Raw genomic sequence first — 23,362 nt, forward strand, 5'->3', positions numbered from 1 at the left:
GCATGTCACTCACAGTACTATAGGGGAACACAGAGGGCATGTCACTCACAGTACTGTAGGGGAACACAGAGGGCATGTCACTCACAGTACTATAGGGGAACACAGAGGGCATGTCACTCACAGTACTATAGGGGAACACAGGGGGCATGTCACTCACAGTACTGTAGGGGAACACAGGGGGCATGTCACTCACAGTACTATAGGGGAACACAGAGGGCATGTCACTCACAGTACTATAGGGGAACACAGGGGGCATGTCACTCACAGTACTGTAGGGGAACACAGGGGCACATCACTCACAGTACTATAGGGGAACACAGGGGGCATGTCACTCACAGTACTGTAGGGAAACACAGAGGGCACATCACTCACAGTACTATAGGGGAACACAGAGGGCATGTCACTCACAGTACTGTAGGGGAACACAGGGGCACATCACTCACAGTACTATCGGGGAACACAGAGGGCATGTCACTCACAGTACTATAGGGGAACACAGAGGGCATGTCACTCACAGTACTGTAGGGAAACACAGAGGGCATGTCACTCACAGTATTGTAGGGGAACACAGGGGGCACATCACTCACAGTACTGTAGGGGAACACAGGGGGCACATCACTCACAGTACTGTAGGGAAACACAGAGGGCACATCACTCACAGTACTGTAGGGGAACACAGGGGGCATGTCACTCACAGTACTGTAGGGGAACACAGAGGGCATGTCACTCACAGTACTGTAGGGGAACACAGAGGGCATGTCACTCACAGTATTGTAGGGGAACACAGGGGGCACATCACTCACAGTACTGTAGGGGAACACAGGGGGCACATCACTCACAGTACTGTAGGGAAACACAGAGGGCACATCACTCACAGTACTGTAGGGGAACACAGGGGGCATGTCACTCACAGTACTGTAGGGGAACACAGAGGCCATGTCACTCACTGTTGTCATACATGGCAATGTCCGTCGATGGGTTTTCCACTCACAGTACTACAGGGGAACTTGCTTCACACATAACACCCATGTAAGAAAAGAAACTGGGAAAATCTGTAGGATGAGTGCTTTTACCATTAGGCTACCCTGTTGCGTCCATCAGCCAATGATTGTTGGTTATGTGCTGACACTGCAAGTGTTAACATACCTGGGACTGCATGTGTTAACATACCTGGGACTGCAAGTGTTAACATACCTGGGACTGCAAATGTTAACATACCTGGGACTACAAGTGTTAACATACCTGGGACTGCAAGTGTTAACATACCTGGGACTGCAAGTGTAAACATACCTGGGGCTGCAAGTGTTAACATACCTGGGACTGCATGTGCTAACATACCTGGGACTGCAAGTGTTAACATACCTGGGACTGCAAGTGTTATAACATACCTGGGACTGCAAGTGTAAACATACCTGGGACTGCAAGTGTTAACATACCTGAGACTGCAAGTGTTAACATACCTGGGACTGCAAGTGTTAACATACCTGGGACTACAAGTGTTAACATACATGGGGCTAGAAGTGTAAACATACCTGGGACTGCAAGTGTTAACATACCTGGGACTACAAGTGTTAACATACCTGGGACTGCTAGTGTTAACATACCTGGGAGATCCAGCTTTCACCACTGGCAACCATCTTGTGTCGTAGTGTCCCCCCTCTCACATTCACCGACACAATGAAGTCCTGGCACATAAACATCACAAATGTGACAAATCATAGACAATCAAACCTAAAGTTGCATCATAGTTCAATATAATTCATGCATAAACCTGCGGCTGGGTTGGTTTTTTTTATAAAAAATAATGTGTTCCTGAAACTGCTGGAGAACAATTATTTTGCCCCATTTTCTCAAAAGTAAATAAATTGGTCACAGGACATGCTGAATGTCCAGGAAATATGTTCTGTGCCCCCTAAAATAATTGTTCACCCATAACTAGAATATGAAATGGTCTGTCCTCCCAAAGTAGCATCATTATATTTGGAAGTATTTTCATTCCCACTGTAGAAAAACATATTTCATAAGGCTTAAAAAAACCAAAAGAGTTGGTTCTCGGGCATTGTTTTTTTAAAATATAGTGCGGGTGGGCGTTGTCTTTTTTGTTGTTGTTGTTGTTGTTGTTGTTGTTGTTCAAACTAGTATGTACAAAAAATAAACAGCTGTGTACAATCAACCTACAAAATGTATTCCTTGATGAGTTAAATTATGGAATACAGTATTTGACAACTGCTGGACTTGGAATATTGAAGGGATTGTTTGTTATTTTTTAAAAATGGAACTAAAAACAAATTGTGTGCCCAACTTCATGATGATGCAGGCGGTGCCTGAGAACCAAGGCTATTATTTTGTTTAGCCTAACATAACTGACAAGCCCCTTATAATGTCGAGCCATGCTGAGGAAGTGATGACAGACTGGCTATGGGATGTCTCTGACCAGACTCTCACCTTGGTGTTGTTGATTGTATCTAGTTTGATCTTGATGGCTAGACTGATCATGTCGGGGCTGTCCGGGCCACGCCCCACACAGCTGGCAGCCTTGGAGGCCACACCCATTTCTGACTTGTATATCCGGGGCTCCAGATGGGCTGGGAGGGAGTCTTGCTTCAGGGGCTCCAGGTTGCCTGGGACGACAGGGTTACCAAGGTAACCTAGCAGCACAAAATCAAGTTTTTAAATTTAGTGATGAAAGTATTTCATAGATCCTGAAGGACCTAAACATCTCCTAGCTAGGATTCATTTTTTGTAATTGGTTACAGCCTATTACAGTGTATGTCTCTTCTAATTATTTGCTTAGACAATATCTGCTAACATTAACGTAAGCCTCAAAGATCTATGATAGAACTGGTCTTGAGCAACTCATACTTGTTGTAAGACACGACTAACAGAGTCAGGCTCGCTGACTTCGTTGGTGCATGTCATTGTAACCCAATTGCATAGATTGATGTTCATGATGTCAATTTCTGGATCACAGACTTGATTATTTACAGACCACTGTCATATTGCTGAGTGTGTCTTGAAAGAACAAGCAAAGCAAAAGATAATCCCCCAAACAGCAAAACATCATCATAATATTACTAAAGATTGAATCATCCATATTTAGCTGTGCAAGTACTTTGTTACTGTCGGGGGCTCAGGTAGCCCAGTCGTCTAAGGCGCCGCGATTCGCTGTGCAGAGTTGCGTCCCTTGGGCACGCCAGAAACCTATGATCGTGGGTTCGAATCCAGGTTCATCACGATTATGTTTCTAGGTTTGTCAGCACCATACCCGTGCTCGTGGGTTTCACTGAAGTGGTAAATGTCTGAGACCTGCATCAATTCAGGCTTTCCTCCAACATTAAGCTGACACGCTGTGATATAACTGGAATACTGTTAAAAGCGGCGTTAAACCCAACTCACTCACTTAATTGTTACTGTCGTACGGGGATGCTACACAACATATCCTACCATTGTTACTCATGGCAGCTTTGTTTGACTGGAAACAGAGGTATCTAAGGTCAGGATCTCCGTTGTAGCTGATGACGGAGAAGAGGACAGCTTCATCCACCTCCAGACACACCTCCCCGTGCTTTCCTTCTTCCTGGAGGTGTGAGAAATCAACACTCAAAATACTTCACACAAAACGTCAAAATATAACAGGTTATTCATGTGGGAACAATATTTCTTCAAAGGTCATTGAGTTATGAGACGTTAGAAGGAGACATTATTATTTAAAGTCGTATCAATAAATTTGCAGCATTTCACGACATGATGATGAGGCTTGGTGTTGGCCAGACTAGTTTACCTTATGTGGTGTGACCATCAGAAGTTTTCCTTTGGTGATGCTGAGAGAGAAGCAGAACTTGCTCGGAAGCTGCTGCTTGGAGGTCCGCTGGCTGCGAGAGCGGCCATCATGGATGGAGTAGTGGTAGTCTTCTGAGTCTGAGTCTGAACCAGAGTCTGTAACAGTGTGTAAGTGTTGAAGCATCAATGACAGAAATATGTTGCTGGAACAGAGCTGTGGCACCAGTATGGATGATGCTTACCATACTGGAGAGCTGACATTGAAATGAGGCTAACCATACGGGAGAGCTGACTTTGAAATGAGGCTTACCATATTGGAGAGCTGACTTTGAGATGAGACTTACCATACTGGAGAGCTGACTTTGAGATGGTGCTTACCATATTGGAGAGCTGACTTTGAGATGAGGCTTACCATACTGGAGAGCTGACTTTGAGATGGTGCTTACCATACTGGAGAGCTGACTTTGAGATGGTGCTTACCATACTGGAGAGCTGACGTTGAGATGATGCTTACCATACTGGAGAGCTGACTTTGAGATGAGGCTTACCATATTGGAGAGCTGACTTTGAGATGGTGCTTACCATATTGGAGAGCTGACTTTGAGATGGTGCTTACCATATTGGAGAGCTGACTTTGAGATGATGCTTACCATATTGGAGAGCTGACTTTGAGATGATGCTTACCATATTGGAGAGCTGACTTTGAGATGGTGCTTACCATATTGGAGAGCTGACATTGAGATGGTGCTTACCATACTGGAGAGCTGACTTTGAGATGGTGCTTACCATACTGAAGTGCTGACTTTGAGATGGTGCTTTGCATACTGGAGAGCTGACTTTGAGATGGTGCTTACCATACTGGAGAGCTGACTTTGAGATGGTGCTTACCATACTGGAGAGCTGACTTTGAGATGGTGCTAACCATACTGGAGAGCTGACTTTGAGATGGTGCTTACCATATTGGAGAGCTGACTTTGAGATGGTGCTTACCATATTGGAGAGCTGAATTTGAGATGAGGCTTACCATATTGGAGAGCTGACTTTGAGATGATGCTTACCATACTGGAGAGCTGACTTTGAGATGAGGCTTACCATACTGGAGAGCTGACTTTGAGATGAGGCTTACCATACTGGAGTGCTGACTTTGAGATGATGCTTACCATACTGGAGAGCTGACTTTGACATGATGCTTACCATACTGGGGGGCTGACTTTGAGATGATGCTTACCATACTGGAGAGCTGACTTTGAGATGAGGCTTACCATACTGGAGACCTGACTTTGAGATGATGCTTACCATACTGGAGAGCTGACTTTGAGATGATGCTTACCATATTGGAGGGCTGACTTTGAGGTGGTGCTTACCATACTGGAGAGCTGACTTTGAGATGGCGCTTACTATACTGGAGAGCTGACTTTGAGATGGTGCTTACCATACTGGAGAGCTGACTTTGAGATGATGCTTACCATACTGGAGAGCTGACTTTGAGATGGTGCTTACCATACTGGAGAGCTGACTTTGAGATGGTGCTTACCATACTGGAGAGCTGACTTGGTCAACTGGAACTTCTCCTGGTCTCCAGCCTGCTGCAGGAGATGGAGGATATCCAGGTTGGCTGGGTGAGCAAAGTTCATGGACTCCTGTGTTCTCAGTGGAGACGGAGCGCTTGGCTCCCACAATGTCAGGTCATTGTTTACCCTGAGGTTAAAATCAAGCAGACATTAGTAGTGCTCTAACAAACGCTTGCTCCTCAGTGTCTCAGCATTGTACCTGTGCTCATGGGTTTCACGCAAGTGGAAAATAGCATCATGAATTCACTCTCTGAAATCTTCTTTCTTAATGAGGTAAATTGTTTTTACAAAGATAGATGTATTTTTTTGCAGCACCATCTTGCTCACTTCATTGAATGGTCCTGTTAAAGGTTATGGAAATGTGTTGTTATTGATCAACCAAAGCTACAGGGTTTCATTCCAGAAACATATCTTTGTGCTTTGAGTGTTGTCATTATAGTACGGGAGTCACAATCATCTTCGTGCTCAGATTACTTTTTGTATTCATCAGATTCTACCAAACGATAACAACAAATTTCTAATTGGCTTCCCTGACAATAACCAGAGAAACTCATTCCTTGTCTTTAAAACAATATCTATATCTTCTAGGCAGGGACAGATATAAGTGTTGGCCCAATGGTTCCGGTGTCAGCTTATTATGACCAACGCACGGGTTTGATTCTACTGACCTGTTGTAGAGCACCTCAAACAGACTCCTGCTGGGGAGGAAGGCGGTGACAATCGGCAGTGTGATGTCCACCAGGAGCTTTGTGTTGTTGACACAGTAGTCCTGGAAGCCTCTCATCTCCTCCTTGTCTCCAGGCAGAACCATCTGGGTAATAACATCCTTCCAAGATTAGTAGCTCCATAACAACATCTATGTCACTGCCTAAGTCGAAGACATTTAAACAGAACTGTATGCCCTGATACATGGACTGACCTTGGATATGCCTGATGGACTGTACTTGGATATGCCTGATGGACTGAACTTGGATATGCCTGATGGAATGAACCCATAATATGCCTGATGGACTGAACCAGGATATGCTTGATGGATTGAACCCATAATGTGCCTGATGGACTGAACTTGGATATGCTTGATGGATTGAACCTATAATATGCCTGATGGACTGAACCCATAATATGCCTGATGGACTGAACCAGGATATGCTTGATGGATTGAACCAAAATGTGCCTGATGGACTGAACCAAAATATGCCTGACAGACTAAACCAAAATATGCCTGACAGACTGAACCAGGATATGCAATGGACTGAACCAAGATACGACAGAACACTGACCTCCTCACTGGTGTGCTTGCTCTCTGACTTGTCACTCAGACTGCTGAGATCCTCCTGTTCATACATAGACTTGCGGGCCGAGAAGGGTGACGGTTCTGCTCGGTCAAACTGACAAGCTCCATTCAAAGAATCCATTGGCAAGGAGTCATCGGTGTCTCCCTGATCGTCCTCCAACACAGATGGCTCCTTCTGGCTGGTTGCAATCACGAGTCTGCCCAAGTATAAAAACACATTTTTAATTGTGAACAGCATAAAAACTTCATTACAATACAAATCAAAAACAGCAACTTGCAGTCACTTATTATTTTCTCTTATGTTCAGAGAAGGACAATTTCATGAGCAGAAAACATTACAACTGGGGCATGCTGCTCTCCTTTCTCACCGTGGCCAGTTGAAGCCTTTCTCTGAGGAATCACAGCCATCATCAGATGAAACTGACGCCAGCAACACAGGCGCATCATTTGGGTCCTCTTGGAAGAAGCCTAATAAATAAAACAAGAACACACCAACGGTTAATTTTGTGACTTGTCTGTATAAGATCGATTTCTGTATGAAAATACCAAAATGATACTAAAGCATCTATGAAGATTGTGACAAGTATAATTATTTCGAAAAATGTTTGGCGTCGGACCTGATATATCACTGCACATGAACTCCATCTTCTGTTGTGGTCCTGAGTTGCCAAGATCTGTCTGAAAAGTGAAGTTCTTCATCTCCAGGATGAGGACTTCTTTGTGGAGGTTCCTCTGCCACCAGGGCTGGCGGATCACTTGGGGCCCGGTCCTCAGGTCAATGATCGGGAACCTGAAATATGGCAATGAACAATAGTTGGCCAAGATATAGATACCTTTATGGAGTATATGCTGGCATTACAGCAAGTTTCAGACAATGACTAGTCGGAGAGACAAGTGATATGTTGTAAGGACTTGTAGCTTTCAACTAAAATGTACTACCCTGGGTGATGTTACATGCCAAAAATAAATAATGGTCTAGAAGGATTTAATTGTGTTTACTGCTGTTAAAGCGGCATAATTGCTGGAGAATATTAAACACTTGATTCTAAAAGTTATGAAAGGCCTTTTTGCCAAAAATCTCACTACTAAGAAGATAGTCTTTAATTTGATCTACCGTATTCACCGAAAAAAGCGCCCTGGGCGCTCTCAAAATTAGAAATAGGGGGCTCTTATTATAATATTATTTTGGTTGAAAGATAAATTTCGTGGTTTATGCTGACAGCTTGAAATGTTTATATACGACAGATATATTTTTCCAGAATTTAATTGCCCATAATTAAGGGTGCATATAACACACGAGTGCGTATAATTCGCGAATAAATAAGTATTGTGTATATTGATCAGTCGGAAGGGGTGCTAACTGGGATTGTTCACTAGCCAATATGTTAGCAAACAAGCGCTTATTAGAGTGAGGCGCTTATTACGTCGAATACAGTAAAATGAATGAAATTATTTAAATTTGATTCCAAAAGAGTGTTCAGTAGAAATTTGACCACCTCCCAAATACAGGAATGTAACAGCTATGAAACGTACACATTCTCCTGTCATGCGAAAGACCCAGGTTTGATTCCCCACATAGGTACAAGGAGTGAAACCATTTTGGGTGTTCCCCGCCGTGATATTGCCGGGAATAGTGCTAAGGGAGGCGTAAAAGCATAACAAAGCAATATGGTGAGAAGTGGATCGTGCCGTCTCACCTGACTCGGAGTGTGGCTCCACTACTGGAGATGTGCAGATCCATCTGCTTCTGTTCCATCATCGGCCCCTCCTCCATGGCCTGGCTGAAACACTGCCGCCCCAACTGCAATCAAGACCATCCATGGATTACACTGGCACATAACAAATATAGACCATGGGTGCTAAATGGTCTGAGGCCATGCAAGAGTTATGTCCCTTTGGGACTGGTCACTTATTATAGGGGAGGGTGTGCCGGTGAGATTAAGGGGGTGGGGTCAATGTAAAATGACACAGTGAAAGGTGAGGGGGGTCAGCAAAATGTATCACAAATGTCTGGGGAGGGCCATGAAAACATGACAACAGTTGTTTTTTCAAATAAAAAAATATAAATTTGAAAATTATTTGGGGACTCATAAATTATTATAGGGGTGTGTTGGTGAATGAGATTAAGAGGGGTGGGGGTGAGTGAGATTAAGGGGATAGGGGTGAATTCTAAGAATACTACCATCATTACATCATTGCCAAATTCCTGTATTTTGGCTACAATTACACTAAACTAAATTTTCAGATTACAGAAGTCCTCTTCACTGTCACCTATACAATAATTAGTTGTACCCGCCATAGCACCCAACAGCCCACAGCACTCTCGTGTGTAAAGGCAGAAACAAACTTCTTTCCTGGTGTGCTAGAGTAAACAACGTACTAGGTGCAACTCTCCTCCAACACTTAGTTGTAATCAGATGTAGACGATTCGTAAGAATGATCATTCATTTTATTCCAGAAAACTACAACTGCTTTGCAGAAATTCTGCACTCTTTATTCAAAATGTATTCCTACCCAGGTCATAGTTTAGCTTAGTTTCATTGGCCATCATTACTATAAAGGAATACCCACTATGGAGCAGATATCAAATTCACATCATGTTTTTTTTTTCTGTAGATGCTGAGGGACAATAGAACATGTGAGGTGGACAGGGGATGAAATTAATTTATCTCTCCCGGCCTATAGTTCTGACAGGATGTAGAGGAGTATGCTCTCACCACACTGGTCTGCTGTTGCTGCGACGTCTTGAACCTCGCACCACCCCCATGGTCAGTAGGGATGGTAGGCTCCGGAGACAGCAGGGCACTGATGCGGTCCACAATGGTGATATCAATCTCAGATGTAAACTGACCAAGTTCAAAGTTGATGTTTGTTTTAGGCAGCTTGCGTAACTTGGAACTAGACTGGAAAAGGACACATGCGATGATGAAGGTGATGTTGTTTTCAATACAATATGCCAAATATCTACATTTTGTTTTCACTTTAAACAAAATATTAGGATAGACTCGTCTCTAAAATACAAAAATAATTTGTTCTGGCCAAATAGTGGTAACAATACGACAAATGAGTATGTTTAGTATGAAAGATTAACTAAGAAAATAAGCACTCTACAGATCCCAAAATATACCTGAAAAAATAGTAAGTTAATTTATAGAGCTCAAACCAGAATTTAAACCCACAATTTAAGGTTTCTGGTGTGCCCAAGGGACGTAACTCTGCACACCTACTTGTGGCAACTTAGACGACAGGGGCCCCCCTCGCCCCCGGAATATCATGATATGAGTAAGCTGCCTTGTGGTTTCTACTGTACATCTCATCAGAAATTAGTGTTGATTGTCAACCTCATGACATTTTTTTGTAATAAGCTTTATGTCAATCTTTTATATTCAAGAACTGACGTCCATACATATTGTGGTTATGGAGATATACAGCTAAAACTCGTCTGACAGTGTAAATAAAAAAAATATAAAAATGCATTTAGAGGTGAAATCTTATTATAAAATTCAACAACAAAAACTTCACGGACTGCTTATTCAATCATTAAAACACAAAAAAACACCACAGTATTAACGCAACACAAGCCCAACCCATTCAGGAAACACTTATCTGCTAGTTGGCGTGGTATTATATGTTTATTTGTTGTAAATAAATGCAAGAAGAACTGCTTGGTTAGCCAATTCAATGCCACAGAATCACTTGCTATTAAATTATTTTAAAAAATAACATCTACTTTTAAGATGAATGGGAACGGGTGGATGAAACTATCTAAATTGACTTGGATATTGTTTCATTATTCTGTTTTGCATGAGGAGGATTTGGCATGAATCAGTTATCTCACTAACATCCTAGCAAATGTTTGATGTCAGGGCCAAAAGGAAATTCAGTGACCACATGAATTTAAATGCGATTAAACCTGGCTTGACACCATGCAAGGGCATTTAACAATAGGGAAGTCCAAAGCATGGCTGTCAGGTGGAACAGATTCACTAAAATAGCCACAAATTCTAATGTGACGCAAAAATACAGCTAAAAACATGTCTACATGAGCGTAATTATAAGATGTGACGGTAGAGTTATAGGTTATCTGTTAATGAGGGGTCCTCATTGAAAATCAAATACTTTTGAATGTTGTGGTCATAAAAATTTCTAAAACAATTGCATTGTGTGGAAAGAATATTTCTATCAGAAAAGAAAACATTATCAAGCAGAGAACAAATCTCACCATGTACCATTAAAATTGATTATTGACACATAAATATTAAACTTGTATTTATACATGACCCTGAAACAGGACATCCAACATATTGTTTTAATCTAATACAATGACATAGGTTATCCAACCCAACCCTACATCCAAGAATTCCTTTTCAAGAATGTGTTAACAAGATATTCTGAACCCCAAATCACATCATCCAAAAGATCAAACCCCTCACCAATGGTACACTCAGATTAGAAGGATTAATACAACCACAGATACACACGATATCCTTTGACAAAAAGCAAGACAATATCTTCACCCGGGAATGTTCAACATGTTTTCACTTTGCAACAATACAGACTGTTATTGTCCAGAGATCAACCAACATCGACTTAGGATAATGAGACATGAATATTGTTGTCCATGTTTCCCGAGACAACACAGGTGATCTATCTACCCATCTAATCCCCAGCGTCAATATGTATTGACAGGTAGGCTGGAATCAAGTGATAATGGAGACCCTGATAACAATAATACCCCGCCCCAGGCCACTCCCTAGAAATCAGGTAATACACAGGTCGACTGACTGCACAAGTAGAGGCAGCCAGCCGTGACTATCTCCAACCCTCTCCCCACTGCCTCAGGCCGTGTCCCACTGTATATCCAATATGCTTACATGACAGCCACAATAAACTAATTACTGCAACAATATTGCCCTGAGGTAGCGGTTCATTGCCCAATGACTGTCATAAAGTGTGCAGTGAGAAAATAATCTTAAAAGGAAACACGGGTGACAAAGTAGAGAAAATTTATGGATAACAACTTCTTTATTTACTGTAAAGGCGACGTTTCGGTATAGATCCTGACACTGAGTCAAGCAAAGAAAGTAATGCCTATCAAACAATTTAAACTCATCTTTGAAAGGAATTTAGAAGTGATACACATAAGGAAGAGAATTTATGGATGTCAACTTCTTTGTTCTTACGTTGTTCCTCATAATAAAGAAGTTGACATCCATAAATTCTCTTCCTTAATTTAAACATGGGTTAGTGTGAATATGTAACATTAGATATGTGACCTTCCTGTTTGACACAAGCTTTAATGTTGAGATGTCACTGAATCACTAAACACACAAACACTCCCATATAAAGTAACATAAAATATCTCTTTCACAGAATCTTAAACTGTTCACCATGTTCGTGAAAGATCTTTTTTCCATAGATATTTACAGTGATATAACTGACATAAGAAGGGTTTTATAATCCTTGGTAAACAAAGATATGTCTGGCATATTTTCGTAACGGTTGTCTGACCTTAATCCTGTCAGCGGTGACGATGTTGAGCTTGAAGGCAGGTGCGCCGCCGTGCATGCTGCTGTACATGTTGCTGGGGAAGGCATCGGGTCCATCCTTGTTGTCAAACACCAACAGCTGCAAACAACAACAACAACACGATTGACACACGCATCACTACCAGTCTGAAACCAAGTGGCATGGAGCAAGGAAGATGCTGGATAATCTAAGACAGGTATACTGGTATCCAGGAGATGCTCTCATCAAAACCCCTACTCATGTGTGCTAGTTCGTCTATCAATGTTGGCTCTGAGGATGCAACATCATCAATACATGCAGTAACATATATATATTATTTACTGGTTGCCATTATACAGATGGAATATTGGCAACTTCATTGTAAAACAAGAACGAAGAAATAATCTAATGACAGTACTTGAGACAAGAGAACAAATACTGAGTTATCAGGGCTTCTAATTATGTACAAAAACAAAGAACACATTCAGCGAAAGTACTTAAGTCAATTGTTTGTTTCTTTATTGTTTAACGCCAAACTCAGCAATATTCCAGCTATATGAAATCATCCAGTGGCAGTACTTGAGACAAGTGACCCATGAAGATCCTGGCTAGAATAGGTCTTCAGCAACCCATGCTTGCGGTAAAAGGTGGCTGCGCTTGTCGTAAGAGGCGACTACCGGAATCGGTTGGTCAGGCTCACTGACTTGGTTGATGCATGTCATCGTATCCCAATTGCGTAGATCAATGCTCATGATGTCAATCACTGGAATGTCTGGTCCAGACTTGATTATTTACAGACCGCCGTCCTATAGCTGGAATATTGCTGAGTGCAGTGTTCAGTTATCAGAGCTTTTAATCCTCTACAAACAACACTTATCAGAGTGAGGCATGAGAACAAGTTGGTGCTGAGCCTGTTGATATTAACACCGAAGGCAAGATAACTACATACCCAAAACATTTACACATGATAACATAACTACACACACATGCAATATATACAGCAACAAAACCTACAAGATATCAATCTACTTTCATCCTTCAATGCAAATGAATGAATTAATAAATCATATTGTTATTCAAGGGGTCAACAAAACCTGTTATCTCCGACATATTACCGACAGTCGATTATGTGGGGTCAAATACTGATACACAAGGGAGGTCAGGGACTTGCTGGGATATCAATTTGTGTGTCAAGTTGATTGCGGTTGAGTTTATGAGACACTTTATGTCAGTGCACATCAGGCTGAGGAAGTACAGTTCATAACAGCAACAACTATATCACGATGCCACGCCACAACATATATACCTATTGTATATTGTGTTCCTGTCTCTGCTACCAGACACAGTTAATATAGTTACTTACATCTCTCACAGTATGAGATGGTGTTGAATTGAGTTTAACGTCGCGTCCAAGATTATGGCACTTATATAGAGATGTGCATGCACGTGTGTTTGTGTGGCTACTTGTACTAGTCCAGACTGATGCCGATTTATAGTGCTAGCTCACTGAGATACCATGCAGCAGTTTAACATGAATAGCCCACTCAGACACAGTATACTGACTCCGAGCCGACCAGTCCTTGTTTTATCCCCTTAATGCCGAGTACCATCTTTTAACGTCTTTTGGTATGACGCGGCTGGTGATCGAAACCCGAAACCTTCTGCTCTCCGGGCAGATGCTCTACCACTAGACCACGGAGGCGGTTCTCTCGCAGTATGATTATCAAACACCCATTGTATTCATTGGCGACTTTGCTTATACAACACATCTTTTTGTCACCATTGTTAGGGTTATTCTAACGAGAATGTCTATATATTCAAACGCACAAGTACAGATGATATTTTAACAGTGGATCATACACATTCTTTCAGTGACAAGGCAAGCATGCACAGGTAGACATTTCTGAAGGCAAGCCCTTGCATAGACAACCAATTGTGTTTCATCGCCATATCGTCAGCAGTAGCTTTGAATTATACAATAAAATTTTTAAACCTTTGATGTGTGTACGCTGTTTGTCATAATAAACCAGGTATTGAATGAGTTCCCATGCTGATTTGACAATACATGGATAAAATCATAGATAATAAAGTAGCTCCATCTGTCTCGTGGTTGTGAATGATGCAAACAAATAACGTAGCTCCTAAGTTACTCAATAGTTGACACTTTGTAAATGTCCTTCCACAAGTATCACTTTGCAATTACATTGAAATAATGGCCACCTATAAACTGTTTCCCATCCCCAACAAAGATGGAGTTTAACACAAGCTTGTGAAGCTCCAGAAATTCTTGAAATCCTAACGCAACAATGAGTGGGCTGAATATATTGTCAATAAAGCTTCAACAAAATCAACAAAAACAACTGCTTGGGATTTTTCTCTCGTTACATCATGACTTGGCTACACATGGAGGCGATGATTGATTCCACACTGATGCTAAACCCCACTACCCACACTAACTCTCAGCCTCTCAGTGAGAAGTCAGCAAGCTCACACAACATATTCTGCTCCTGTTCTGTTTGGAGAACAAAGCTGTAAATATTGAAATGAAATGGCCAGCACATATCCGACCATGAGTCCCCCAAGCACACAGTTCAGGAATCAATCACACCCTCCAGCCTAACAAACGCTCCCCTCGTCACTGCTGTACGAATGACCTCGGATGCAACATGGTTTGTTTAGAGCAGGCTGTCAATATGCTGGTCAACCACTAGCAGTTGCTACATGGTTTTGAGCCTTGTATTTACGGAATTAGGGAAGTGACAAAAACATCTGAGCATACATGTCTTCCACATTTTTGAGTTAGTATTGTGTTTGTTCTGAAGTGTATCCCTTCAACGCTCGTTTGACAATCAACTTCAACATCTACTGTCATCACACAAAGCCTTTTGACACAAAACACTTTCTTTCAAATCATGTAAGCAAAATAAATAAATGAATGAATGAATGAATGAATGAATGAATGAATGAATGAATGGATGGATGGATGGATGGATGGATGGATGGATGAATGAAAAAATAAATAAATAAAAAATGAATGGATGATAAATAAATAAATAAATAAATAAATAAATAAATAAATAAATAAATAAATAAATAAATAAATAAATAATAAAAAAAATAAATAAATACAACATGAAACCAATAACATGAAGGACACACAATCATTAACTGAGTGTAAACTAATATTTCAGAAGGACTATTTAGCAATGGAAAATAGCCCCGGTTAATTACAACTGCCTCAACTACTTTCTATTCCCCAAGAATTTCTTTACCTGTGCATGTGACTCTATTCATAGACATACAATTGTCCTGCTGCGACAAGGCGTGACAACAGCAGAGAGCTGCATTCTGACTGGCTGAGCCGAGCGTGTTTGTTGCACAGGTATGTGGGCGAGTGAGTCATAGCGAGGGTGACCCTGCTTACAGGTAATGGACTGAGTAAACAGGTAAGACGCTCATTTGGAAGTCGGACCTGGAACAGGCAGAGTTTGACATTGTGACAATTGTATATAATGTTGGAGTCCGACCTGCTGGACAGGCTGTTACTCGAGAGGACATCTACCACTGTGTGTTGAAGCAGAGACCAACAAGTGTACATCTCATACCCAGGTGTGTATCTAGGTCATATGGGTAGTGGTTTGCTCGGCTCCTACCATGACATTATGATGTTAGGGAATGTTTCTCCAAATAACAAGGCTACGTCTGTGTAATCTGTACAGATATGAAACACTGTTTGACACTCATAAACAAAAGACTAGGTGTGACAAGGCTACCATCAGGAGGTATTTACAATAATCTCACTATCAACAACGTAACAACAATATCAGTTCACATGAAAACCCAGATGTCCAGTGAGCAGAACAATGGGCTATAAGTACAGCCAATTCAGGTGAGGTGGCTGGACAAAGGTGTTAGGTAATTACCTTGCCACACTAATTAGCCAGTGTCCAGTGTTGACCTAATTAGAGGCCAGGTTGTTGATATCAGTAGGAGTGATTGCATCTGTGTGGTATGCAAGCCTCCCATTTTACACAGCAGCTGGAGTGGGGAGTGACGAGCGGTTGGTGAGACAGACTTGGAAATGTTATCAACTCTTGAGCTTCATTGACAGATATTACACATGTTGTAGATGTACAAGAGGAATACTACATATTTGGTTACTGTTCATTTATCCCATCAGAAGATAAAGGTAACATGGATTATGTCTTAGTCTTGAGGAGGTGATAAAGAGGATTTTTTCTGGATATAGTTATTAGTGTTGGGATGGGAGCATCAGATATGATTTTTTGCATATTTTATTGTAAACATTCATAAACTTGATGATAGCTTCACCACATATCAAAGCATGGGAAAGACTTCCACCCGTATCCCCTCCAAAAGTTATATATGTATGCATTGCCGCTCAATCCTTTGGATCATATATATTTTTTAGGGGGGATACGGGCGGAACCTTTCTAATCAAACAAATATATCTTATATCGGTGTTGGACATAGCCACTGGTCGAGAATCTAGGGAGAACCAACATGATTTCTCAAAACATGTAGTTACGTTACATCAAACACTTGTCAAGTTGGACATAACTCAAAGTGTCCACCCCTGGATACGAATTCTGTATAATTATGACACAAATGTGCTTCAATCTGAACTAATGACATGTGCATTTCCTGAAACAATTTTCATATTTTGTAATATTTTGATAAAATGTATGTTATTCTTTTCAGATCAGTGACAAGTTCATCACAGCATCATGAAGCATTTCTACGTGACTGCTGTAGTTTTGTGTGTAACTGTAGCAATGTGTACTGTAGCATCCGTGCCAGCAGACTGTCCTCAACTGGAAGCCATTATACACGACTGTACCTGTGAGGGGAGTCTGGATCAACCCACTGACATAGTCATCAACTGTCGCCGCAAAGGCCTCACCACCTTCCCTACCATTAATGGATCCTACACTGGAATAATCTATGAATTCACACTGGCTTATAACGATATTGAGACAGTCCCGGATGATGCTTTTCAAGGACTCCGCATCAAACGCTTGGATTTAACCAACAACAAGCTGTCCAGGATATCTGATGTGTCTTTCCGTGGATTGGAAGCCGACCTTACAGTGTTGAAGATCAGTGGAGGTGCCACAGGCATAAATGCACCTTTCACTGCCATGTCCAATCTGACCAACCTTCAAGAACTGACACTTCAAAATTTCATGATTCCTGGTGGAGACTTGGAAAACAGTATCTTCTTACAGCCCTTTTCTGCTCTTCAGAAACTGACACTTAAAAACTGGAACCTGAAGTCAATTGCCACAGCAGCCTTTACAGGCCTGACAAGCTTAAAAGAGCTGTATGTTCAGCAGCAACCAAATCTCACATCACTGCCTGTAGGAGCTATCAACCTACTGAAAGATACAATTGAGAAGATAGATATATCAAACACTAAAATAATAAAACTGTATAGCTACAGTTTCCAAACTATGAAGGTCCTCAAAACTTTGGTACTTGCATCAAATCGTATTGCAGACCTAGAGGACAATTGTTTCAATGGCCTGGAAGACAAACTCCAATTTTTGGACATGAGTTTAAACACAATTCCGTTGTCAAGTTTGTCGCAATTGCAGGTCCTGCGTAATCTACAAACACTTAAATTACAAAACTCTGGATTAACTACTCTTCCAACGAATGCAGCACTTTTCAACAACAAACCAAATCTACAGATTCTTGATCTCAGAGGCAACCGCTTGACAACTGTATCTAATAATGTATTCGCAAACTTGTCATCACTGGTACAACTGGATCTCTCTGAAAACCAGATCGGAACAATGGGGGACAACTCTCTCGGTGGCTTGACAAGCTTGAAGAACCTTGACCTTGGCCATCAGAGCCTTGTGGGCACTTCCCTCAAATTACCTCCCCTGGCCCAGCTCACCTCATTGATCAACCTAACTCTGGAGAACACACCTCTTTCCAGCCAGAGTTGGGACAGCATTCGTCAAGCTAGTTCACTGACAAAACTGGACTTGACACAGACTGGCTTCCCCAGTATCCCAAACATGACCTTCAGCACAATGACAAATCTCAATACCCTTTATCTTGGAAACAATCAAATCACAAACATTTATCAAGAAACATTTGTAGGTCCCCAAAATCATTTAAAAAGTATTGACTTATCTTCAAATTTGATAAATCACTTTGACAGCTGCACTTTCCACAATTATAGCTTTCCATTAAAATTGAATCTAATAGGCAATCCACTTCATTGCGACTGTCATCTTTACTGGCTCAGTAAGGCTGTGAGGGATGGACAAATCACCTTAGAAACATATATCCCAAACACATGTACGTACCCAACCCCAAGGAATGGTTCTGATTTCTCAGCACTCAATCCAAGCGACTTGTGCTCAACAGCACCAACCCCAGCAGTGTGCAGTGACTACTACAGCCCTACAACCACTACAACACCAACCACTACTACCACCACCCAACCAAGCGTCATCATCAGTGTCACCTTCATGAGTGCCACTACTGACAGCATCACTATCTCCTGGACTCTGGACTTGCCCGAACTGTTGAATTACATCATAGTCAGCCATATAGAAATACCTGGTGGAACCACACCCATTTACTCAAGGGAGATCACTCCTGGTAATTTGCAATACAGCATTGTCAGACTAAAACAGAATACCGGATATGAAATTTGTGTTGAAGGACACCCAAAGGTTGGCCAACAAAAACAAACATGCATAAAAGAAAACACTAAACCAACTCCGACACTACCGCCCAATACGGACGATCAGACATCCAACTCAACAGAAATAGGACTTATCATCGGTTCTGTTATTGGGGGGCTAGTGCTGCTTGCCATTCTTGTTGCAATCATTTATCTCGTGTTTCTACGTAAGAAGTCTCCTAAGGACAAATATCCAGTTCAGCCTCGTACCTTCACAAGAGCTGAACTTCCCCAGATGGGATATGATTCCAAAAGATATCGCAAAAAGAAGAAGGAGGATACCACAGATGGAAACAAGAACCAGGTCACTGTGTCAACAGTCACTGACGGTAAAAATGGTCAGCCTAACATAGGTCGTATTTCAGCCGGAAGTTATCAATACTTACAGGAGAAGCAACCAATCAGCAATAAGCCGAACCCAGTTCCTCCATATGTTAACGATGCGGCAGCTAAACAGTATTCCTTCCCATACGAGAATGACGTGAACATGCGTCCATTACCGAGGATGCCACAAGACTCACCAGGGTATTATAACCCTGCCTTCCGGCACAGCACAACCCCAGACCAGCAGCCTCATACATACTCGGAGATCCACTTGTAGAATTCCTACATCATAATCGCCAATGTGTGCCTGTGCACTGTGCTTCTCCCCTGTGCCTTTACATACACAATCAATGGGGCCAGTGTACATATATATATATATATATATATATATATATATATATATATATATATATATATATATATATATATATATATATCAAGTTGTTTCAACATCCATTCCAAGGTTCTACAGGGTGTTGTGTTCCCTGGTGCTGACCAAATAACAAGCTATCAACCTGTGAATGCGAAAAAGACACTGACAGATCTGTAGTCCTCAACAATCAAGTATTTGTGGAATGACATCCATATTAATTCCGTGGAAACAAGATCTGTGTATCACTCAACAGTACTTAAGGCTCCATGATATATCTGACTCTGAGAGTCCTGGCAATTCAAGCCCGTGTGTTTGTGTGTGGCGAGATGCTGTGACTTCCTCAAGCACATTCCAGCATGACACTCCTGCTGCAAGTGCTGCTTATTGGTGCTTACTGGTGCTAAGCACTAGGTTAACAAACTGGGCTTGTCTCATGCACCTGAGACACTTGTGTCTGTTCTACCATAGGATGAGCCTTCCTGATTGGACTATTAACCAGACTGCAGGTATCACACTATCTACCCAACCTACCTGCAACTATGAACAATGTGAGTGCCGTCCATTGACAGTTTTAGACACAGCAATGACTTGTGATATTACACAGGAGGCATAGACAACATACGCCTACTGGGGAGACTCCTACAGGCAGGGAAACTGTCCAGGGTGCCGTTGTACAAAACGATCTTAGCACTAAGGTGATCGTAACTCCTATACCTTAACACAGACTCACGACAGTCGTAGCGCTAAGGTTGTTTTGTACAACGGCACCCAGAACCTGCAAACATCCCGTAACAGTTGACTTCATATCACATATGCAAAATATATTTTCAGTGTTGTTAAATTCTATGTCATGACTATAACATAACCACTACAATCACTGTCCCTATGGACTTGTATTCAGGATATGTATTGATGGATGAATCTAAAAACATATTTTGCCACCGAATAATCAAAATGAATCAATACCAAAAGTACCATCTCATTACCTCAATTTGAATATAATTAAACAATAATTCACTTCTTACCTATAAAGGTTGAAATTAACATGATTATGTGCTCATTTTGTAATTATTTTGTATTTTGTGCCAGTTCATAAACCTTTGACTATATCCAGGATAACCAATATTCATTATTTGAAATCAAACATAGCCCATGGAAAATATGTTCCTATTCGGAAGTTGTGAATTTACTCTGGAAATAAATGGGTAAATGTTGGTTAAACAGTATTTGTATCTGACAGATTGTATAATAGTGGATTCAATACTTCTTGTGAGAGCTATTACACAAGGATCTAATCATCTGTGTGTATCCAAGCACATGACATTTTAGCCAAATTCATGCAGATTCACGGACCAAACCATCCTTCCCCAGGGTGTTTGGTACATGAATATGCATGAATTTGGTTAAAAGTTCCTGTGATCCAAGTTGATGACAGATTCTCAAATGACCATGTACACCTGAGATCTCAATCAAGTGCTAGTCGACCTGTCCGACATGTACATACAATGTGTATTGACCACTGGTGAACAAAGGACACCAGCAGGATGTCCTAGTGTGTATGATTGACAGGAGATAGCAGAATATAATATACATTCCAGTTGAATTTTGTTTTTATATACTTGTATACCAGACTATACACTTCTATTTTTCATGTTTTATCTTGTATATATTGTACAAATGTACATATTACTGACATTTGATGACTGTAAGCAGCAGCAGCAGCCACACATGGACCGTGGAACCTGGCCTACCCACAGTCTTCATTACACACCTCCAGGTTATCTGGGGTACTGATAAATCATAGTATTAAAGGGGGACTATACTCTACAAATTGGCAGTCCAGCCAATTTGATTGAAGGCCTTAAAACAACCCTTTGTCTATGTGATAAGTTAGATTATGACGTATATCAATGTTGTGGTTGATGCTTACAAGCTTACAAGTGGCATAAGTTAAAAAATGTCAACCTGGACTTGAAATTGGCACAAGTGTGGAGTAGTGTTTCCCTTTAAAGAAGAAAAAGGCTTCCGGAGTACCTGTCTGAAGCCTGTCTCCTCTGACCATGTGTGGCTGAATATATATGCAAACTGATATTATGTACAGACCTACATAGTTTTGAAAACATGATTCTTATGGTAATAAATTTTTAAAAACAAATCATTATTTTCTGTCGTTTCAACTACATTTGTTATGTTTACAAAAGAAAGGAATTGCTTGCTTGTCATGTATGGACAAGAGCTAAGAATAGAAACATCTAGGCTCTGGAACACGATTTCTGACTGCCGATCACTGTAACATGTGGGTCATGATCGTGATAAGAATTCAAAGTTGTTGATTAGCAGCAGCAGCTCAACTGATTCAGCCAAGGCCATGTCACATCCTGTTAGTGAACAGTTCGACAGTTTCATATTGGATAAAAAGCATAATTCCTAAAGTTGAGACAAATACTCCTCAGTCCTTAAAGTTCATTGAGAAAATACAGAAAGAGAAACACACAAATTATTAGTATCAGAATGTGAGGAAGGTTCTCACACAGGATATGATCTCCTTTTATATCTACAATAGTGACGCTGTTAATTCTTAGCAAAAATATGATGACTAGAGATGTGAATGCCCCTGAAAAGTTGTCAAATAGGAAACTTACAGGCCTGTTAACACCCACCCAAACATACAGAATCAAGATTTTTATCTGACAAAACTTCTAAACTTTATAAATCACATTCACATCCAAGTACACCAAGAGAAGTCTAGAAGGTTGGGTCATATATACAGATGAAGTTAATGAAACCAAGTTTCTGCTGAATCAGCAATAACACTCGCTATCACCTTTAGTCAAAATATTGATGAGAGTAGTCAAACCTAGAGTAGACCATGATTAAGTCGGCCACATCCTCATGAAAACTGTCTGAAACTACACTGTCAAGTAATTTCAAATAATGACTTTACTTAAGCCTGTGTTAAGAGTTATAAACACTGTTCTACATTTCCTAGGTTATTCAAGCCAATCTGGCAATAATGTATTTTGGACAGTAAGATTAATAATACAGAATAATGCATATAATAATATTTAGAACTAAATGTTTTAAGGGTTACAAAGAAAACACAATTTATGGTTAATAATGTCTTTAAAATAATATATAGCAACACTAGGGCTGGGATGAGTCCAAATTTACTACCCGGGTAACCAGCCCCCTATTACCCGACCCTACCCGGGTACCCACTGTAGGTCTCAAGAGGTAGGTACAAACTGTCCGATTAGGAAAAGTTTGACCGTAGCTCAGGTAAAATGTGTTTAGATACATGTATGAAATGATCTGGTGTATAAACTGAAGTTGACTGAAGTTTTATTTTTATTCAAACATATAAAAGTCAGAAGGAATGGGCGTAGTAGTCAGGATGAACTGCGAACATTAGTGACTTGTAGTTTAAACATAGAGTTTTAGATACTTTTTGTCATTAAACAATATATCACGTGACTAACCACAGGTCTGGGTAGTCCTGTGGGTATCCGGGTCCAACTCAGTACCCACCCGACCCGAGTACCCGAGGTACCCGTCCCAGCTCTAGTACAAACCCTTAAAAATTGTCAATCAAGGCTTAATAATCAGAGCATGGTACAGAATTACATATGGCGGTGAAGGATTAATGGTGTAAATTGTGTCTACTTTGTCACCTGTTAACTTCTAATAAATGGCAACACAAAAATTTCAGATTCAAGGGTTGTTCCATTTTCTCAAAGATTGTTCCTTTAGACAATATTTACATAGTACCTTTGCTTGACAATACT

The 23,362-nt window shown here is 41.0% G+C and overlaps 2 protein-coding genes across 2 annotated transcripts in view; one reads left to right on the forward strand and one right to left on the reverse strand.

Moving 5' to 3' along the window:
* The window catches only part of LOC139442749 (autophagy-related protein 2 homolog A-like), a 73,490-nt gene that overhangs the window by 26,351 nt on the left and 23,777 nt on the right, over window positions 1-23,362 (reverse strand). The window contains exons 13-24 of the mRNA XM_071223634.1: window positions 12,157-12,273; window positions 9,363-9,548; window positions 8,343-8,446; window positions 7,263-7,435; window positions 7,014-7,113; window positions 6,632-6,842; window positions 6,020-6,162; window positions 5,315-5,478; window positions 3,782-3,936; window positions 3,445-3,577; window positions 2,446-2,648; window positions 1,605-1,685 (exon numbers count right to left, since the gene is read on the reverse strand). Coding sequence (XP_071079735.1) covers window positions 1,605-1,685; window positions 2,446-2,648; window positions 3,445-3,577; window positions 3,782-3,936; window positions 5,315-5,478; window positions 6,020-6,162; window positions 6,632-6,842; window positions 7,014-7,113; window positions 7,263-7,435; window positions 8,343-8,446; window positions 9,363-9,548; window positions 12,157-12,273 — 1,770 coding nt within the window. The remainder of the gene's footprint in view (window positions 1-1,604; window positions 1,686-2,445; window positions 2,649-3,444; window positions 3,578-3,781; window positions 3,937-5,314; window positions 5,479-6,019; window positions 6,163-6,631; window positions 6,843-7,013; window positions 7,114-7,262; window positions 7,436-8,342; window positions 8,447-9,362; window positions 9,549-12,156; window positions 12,274-23,362) is intronic.
* Window positions 15,574-21,707, forward strand: LOC139442748 (leucine-rich repeat-containing protein 15-like). Its single transcript, XM_071223633.1, has 2 exons — window positions 15,574-15,762; window positions 16,876-21,707. Exon 2 carries the CDS (start codon window positions 16,902-16,904, stop codon window positions 19,479-19,481), a length of 2,580 nt encoding a protein of 859 aa, XP_071079734.1. The 5' UTR covers window positions 15,574-15,762; window positions 16,876-16,901; the 3' UTR covers window positions 19,482-21,707.

Source organism: Haliotis cracherodii, unplaced genomic scaffold (genome assembly GCF_022045235.1).
Source record: "Haliotis cracherodii isolate W230 unplaced genomic scaffold, xgHalCrac1.p SCAF_5, whole genome shotgun sequence".
Classification (NCBI taxonomy): Eukaryota; Metazoa; Mollusca; class Gastropoda; order Lepetellida; family Haliotidae; genus Haliotis; species Haliotis cracherodii.

Bases quoted from the DNA above. Each gene is read 5' to 3' on its own strand.
- LOC139442748 (XM_071223633.1), top strand. From the start codon at position 16,902: ATGAAGCATTTCTACGTGACTGCTGTAGTTTTGTGTGTAACTGTAGCA.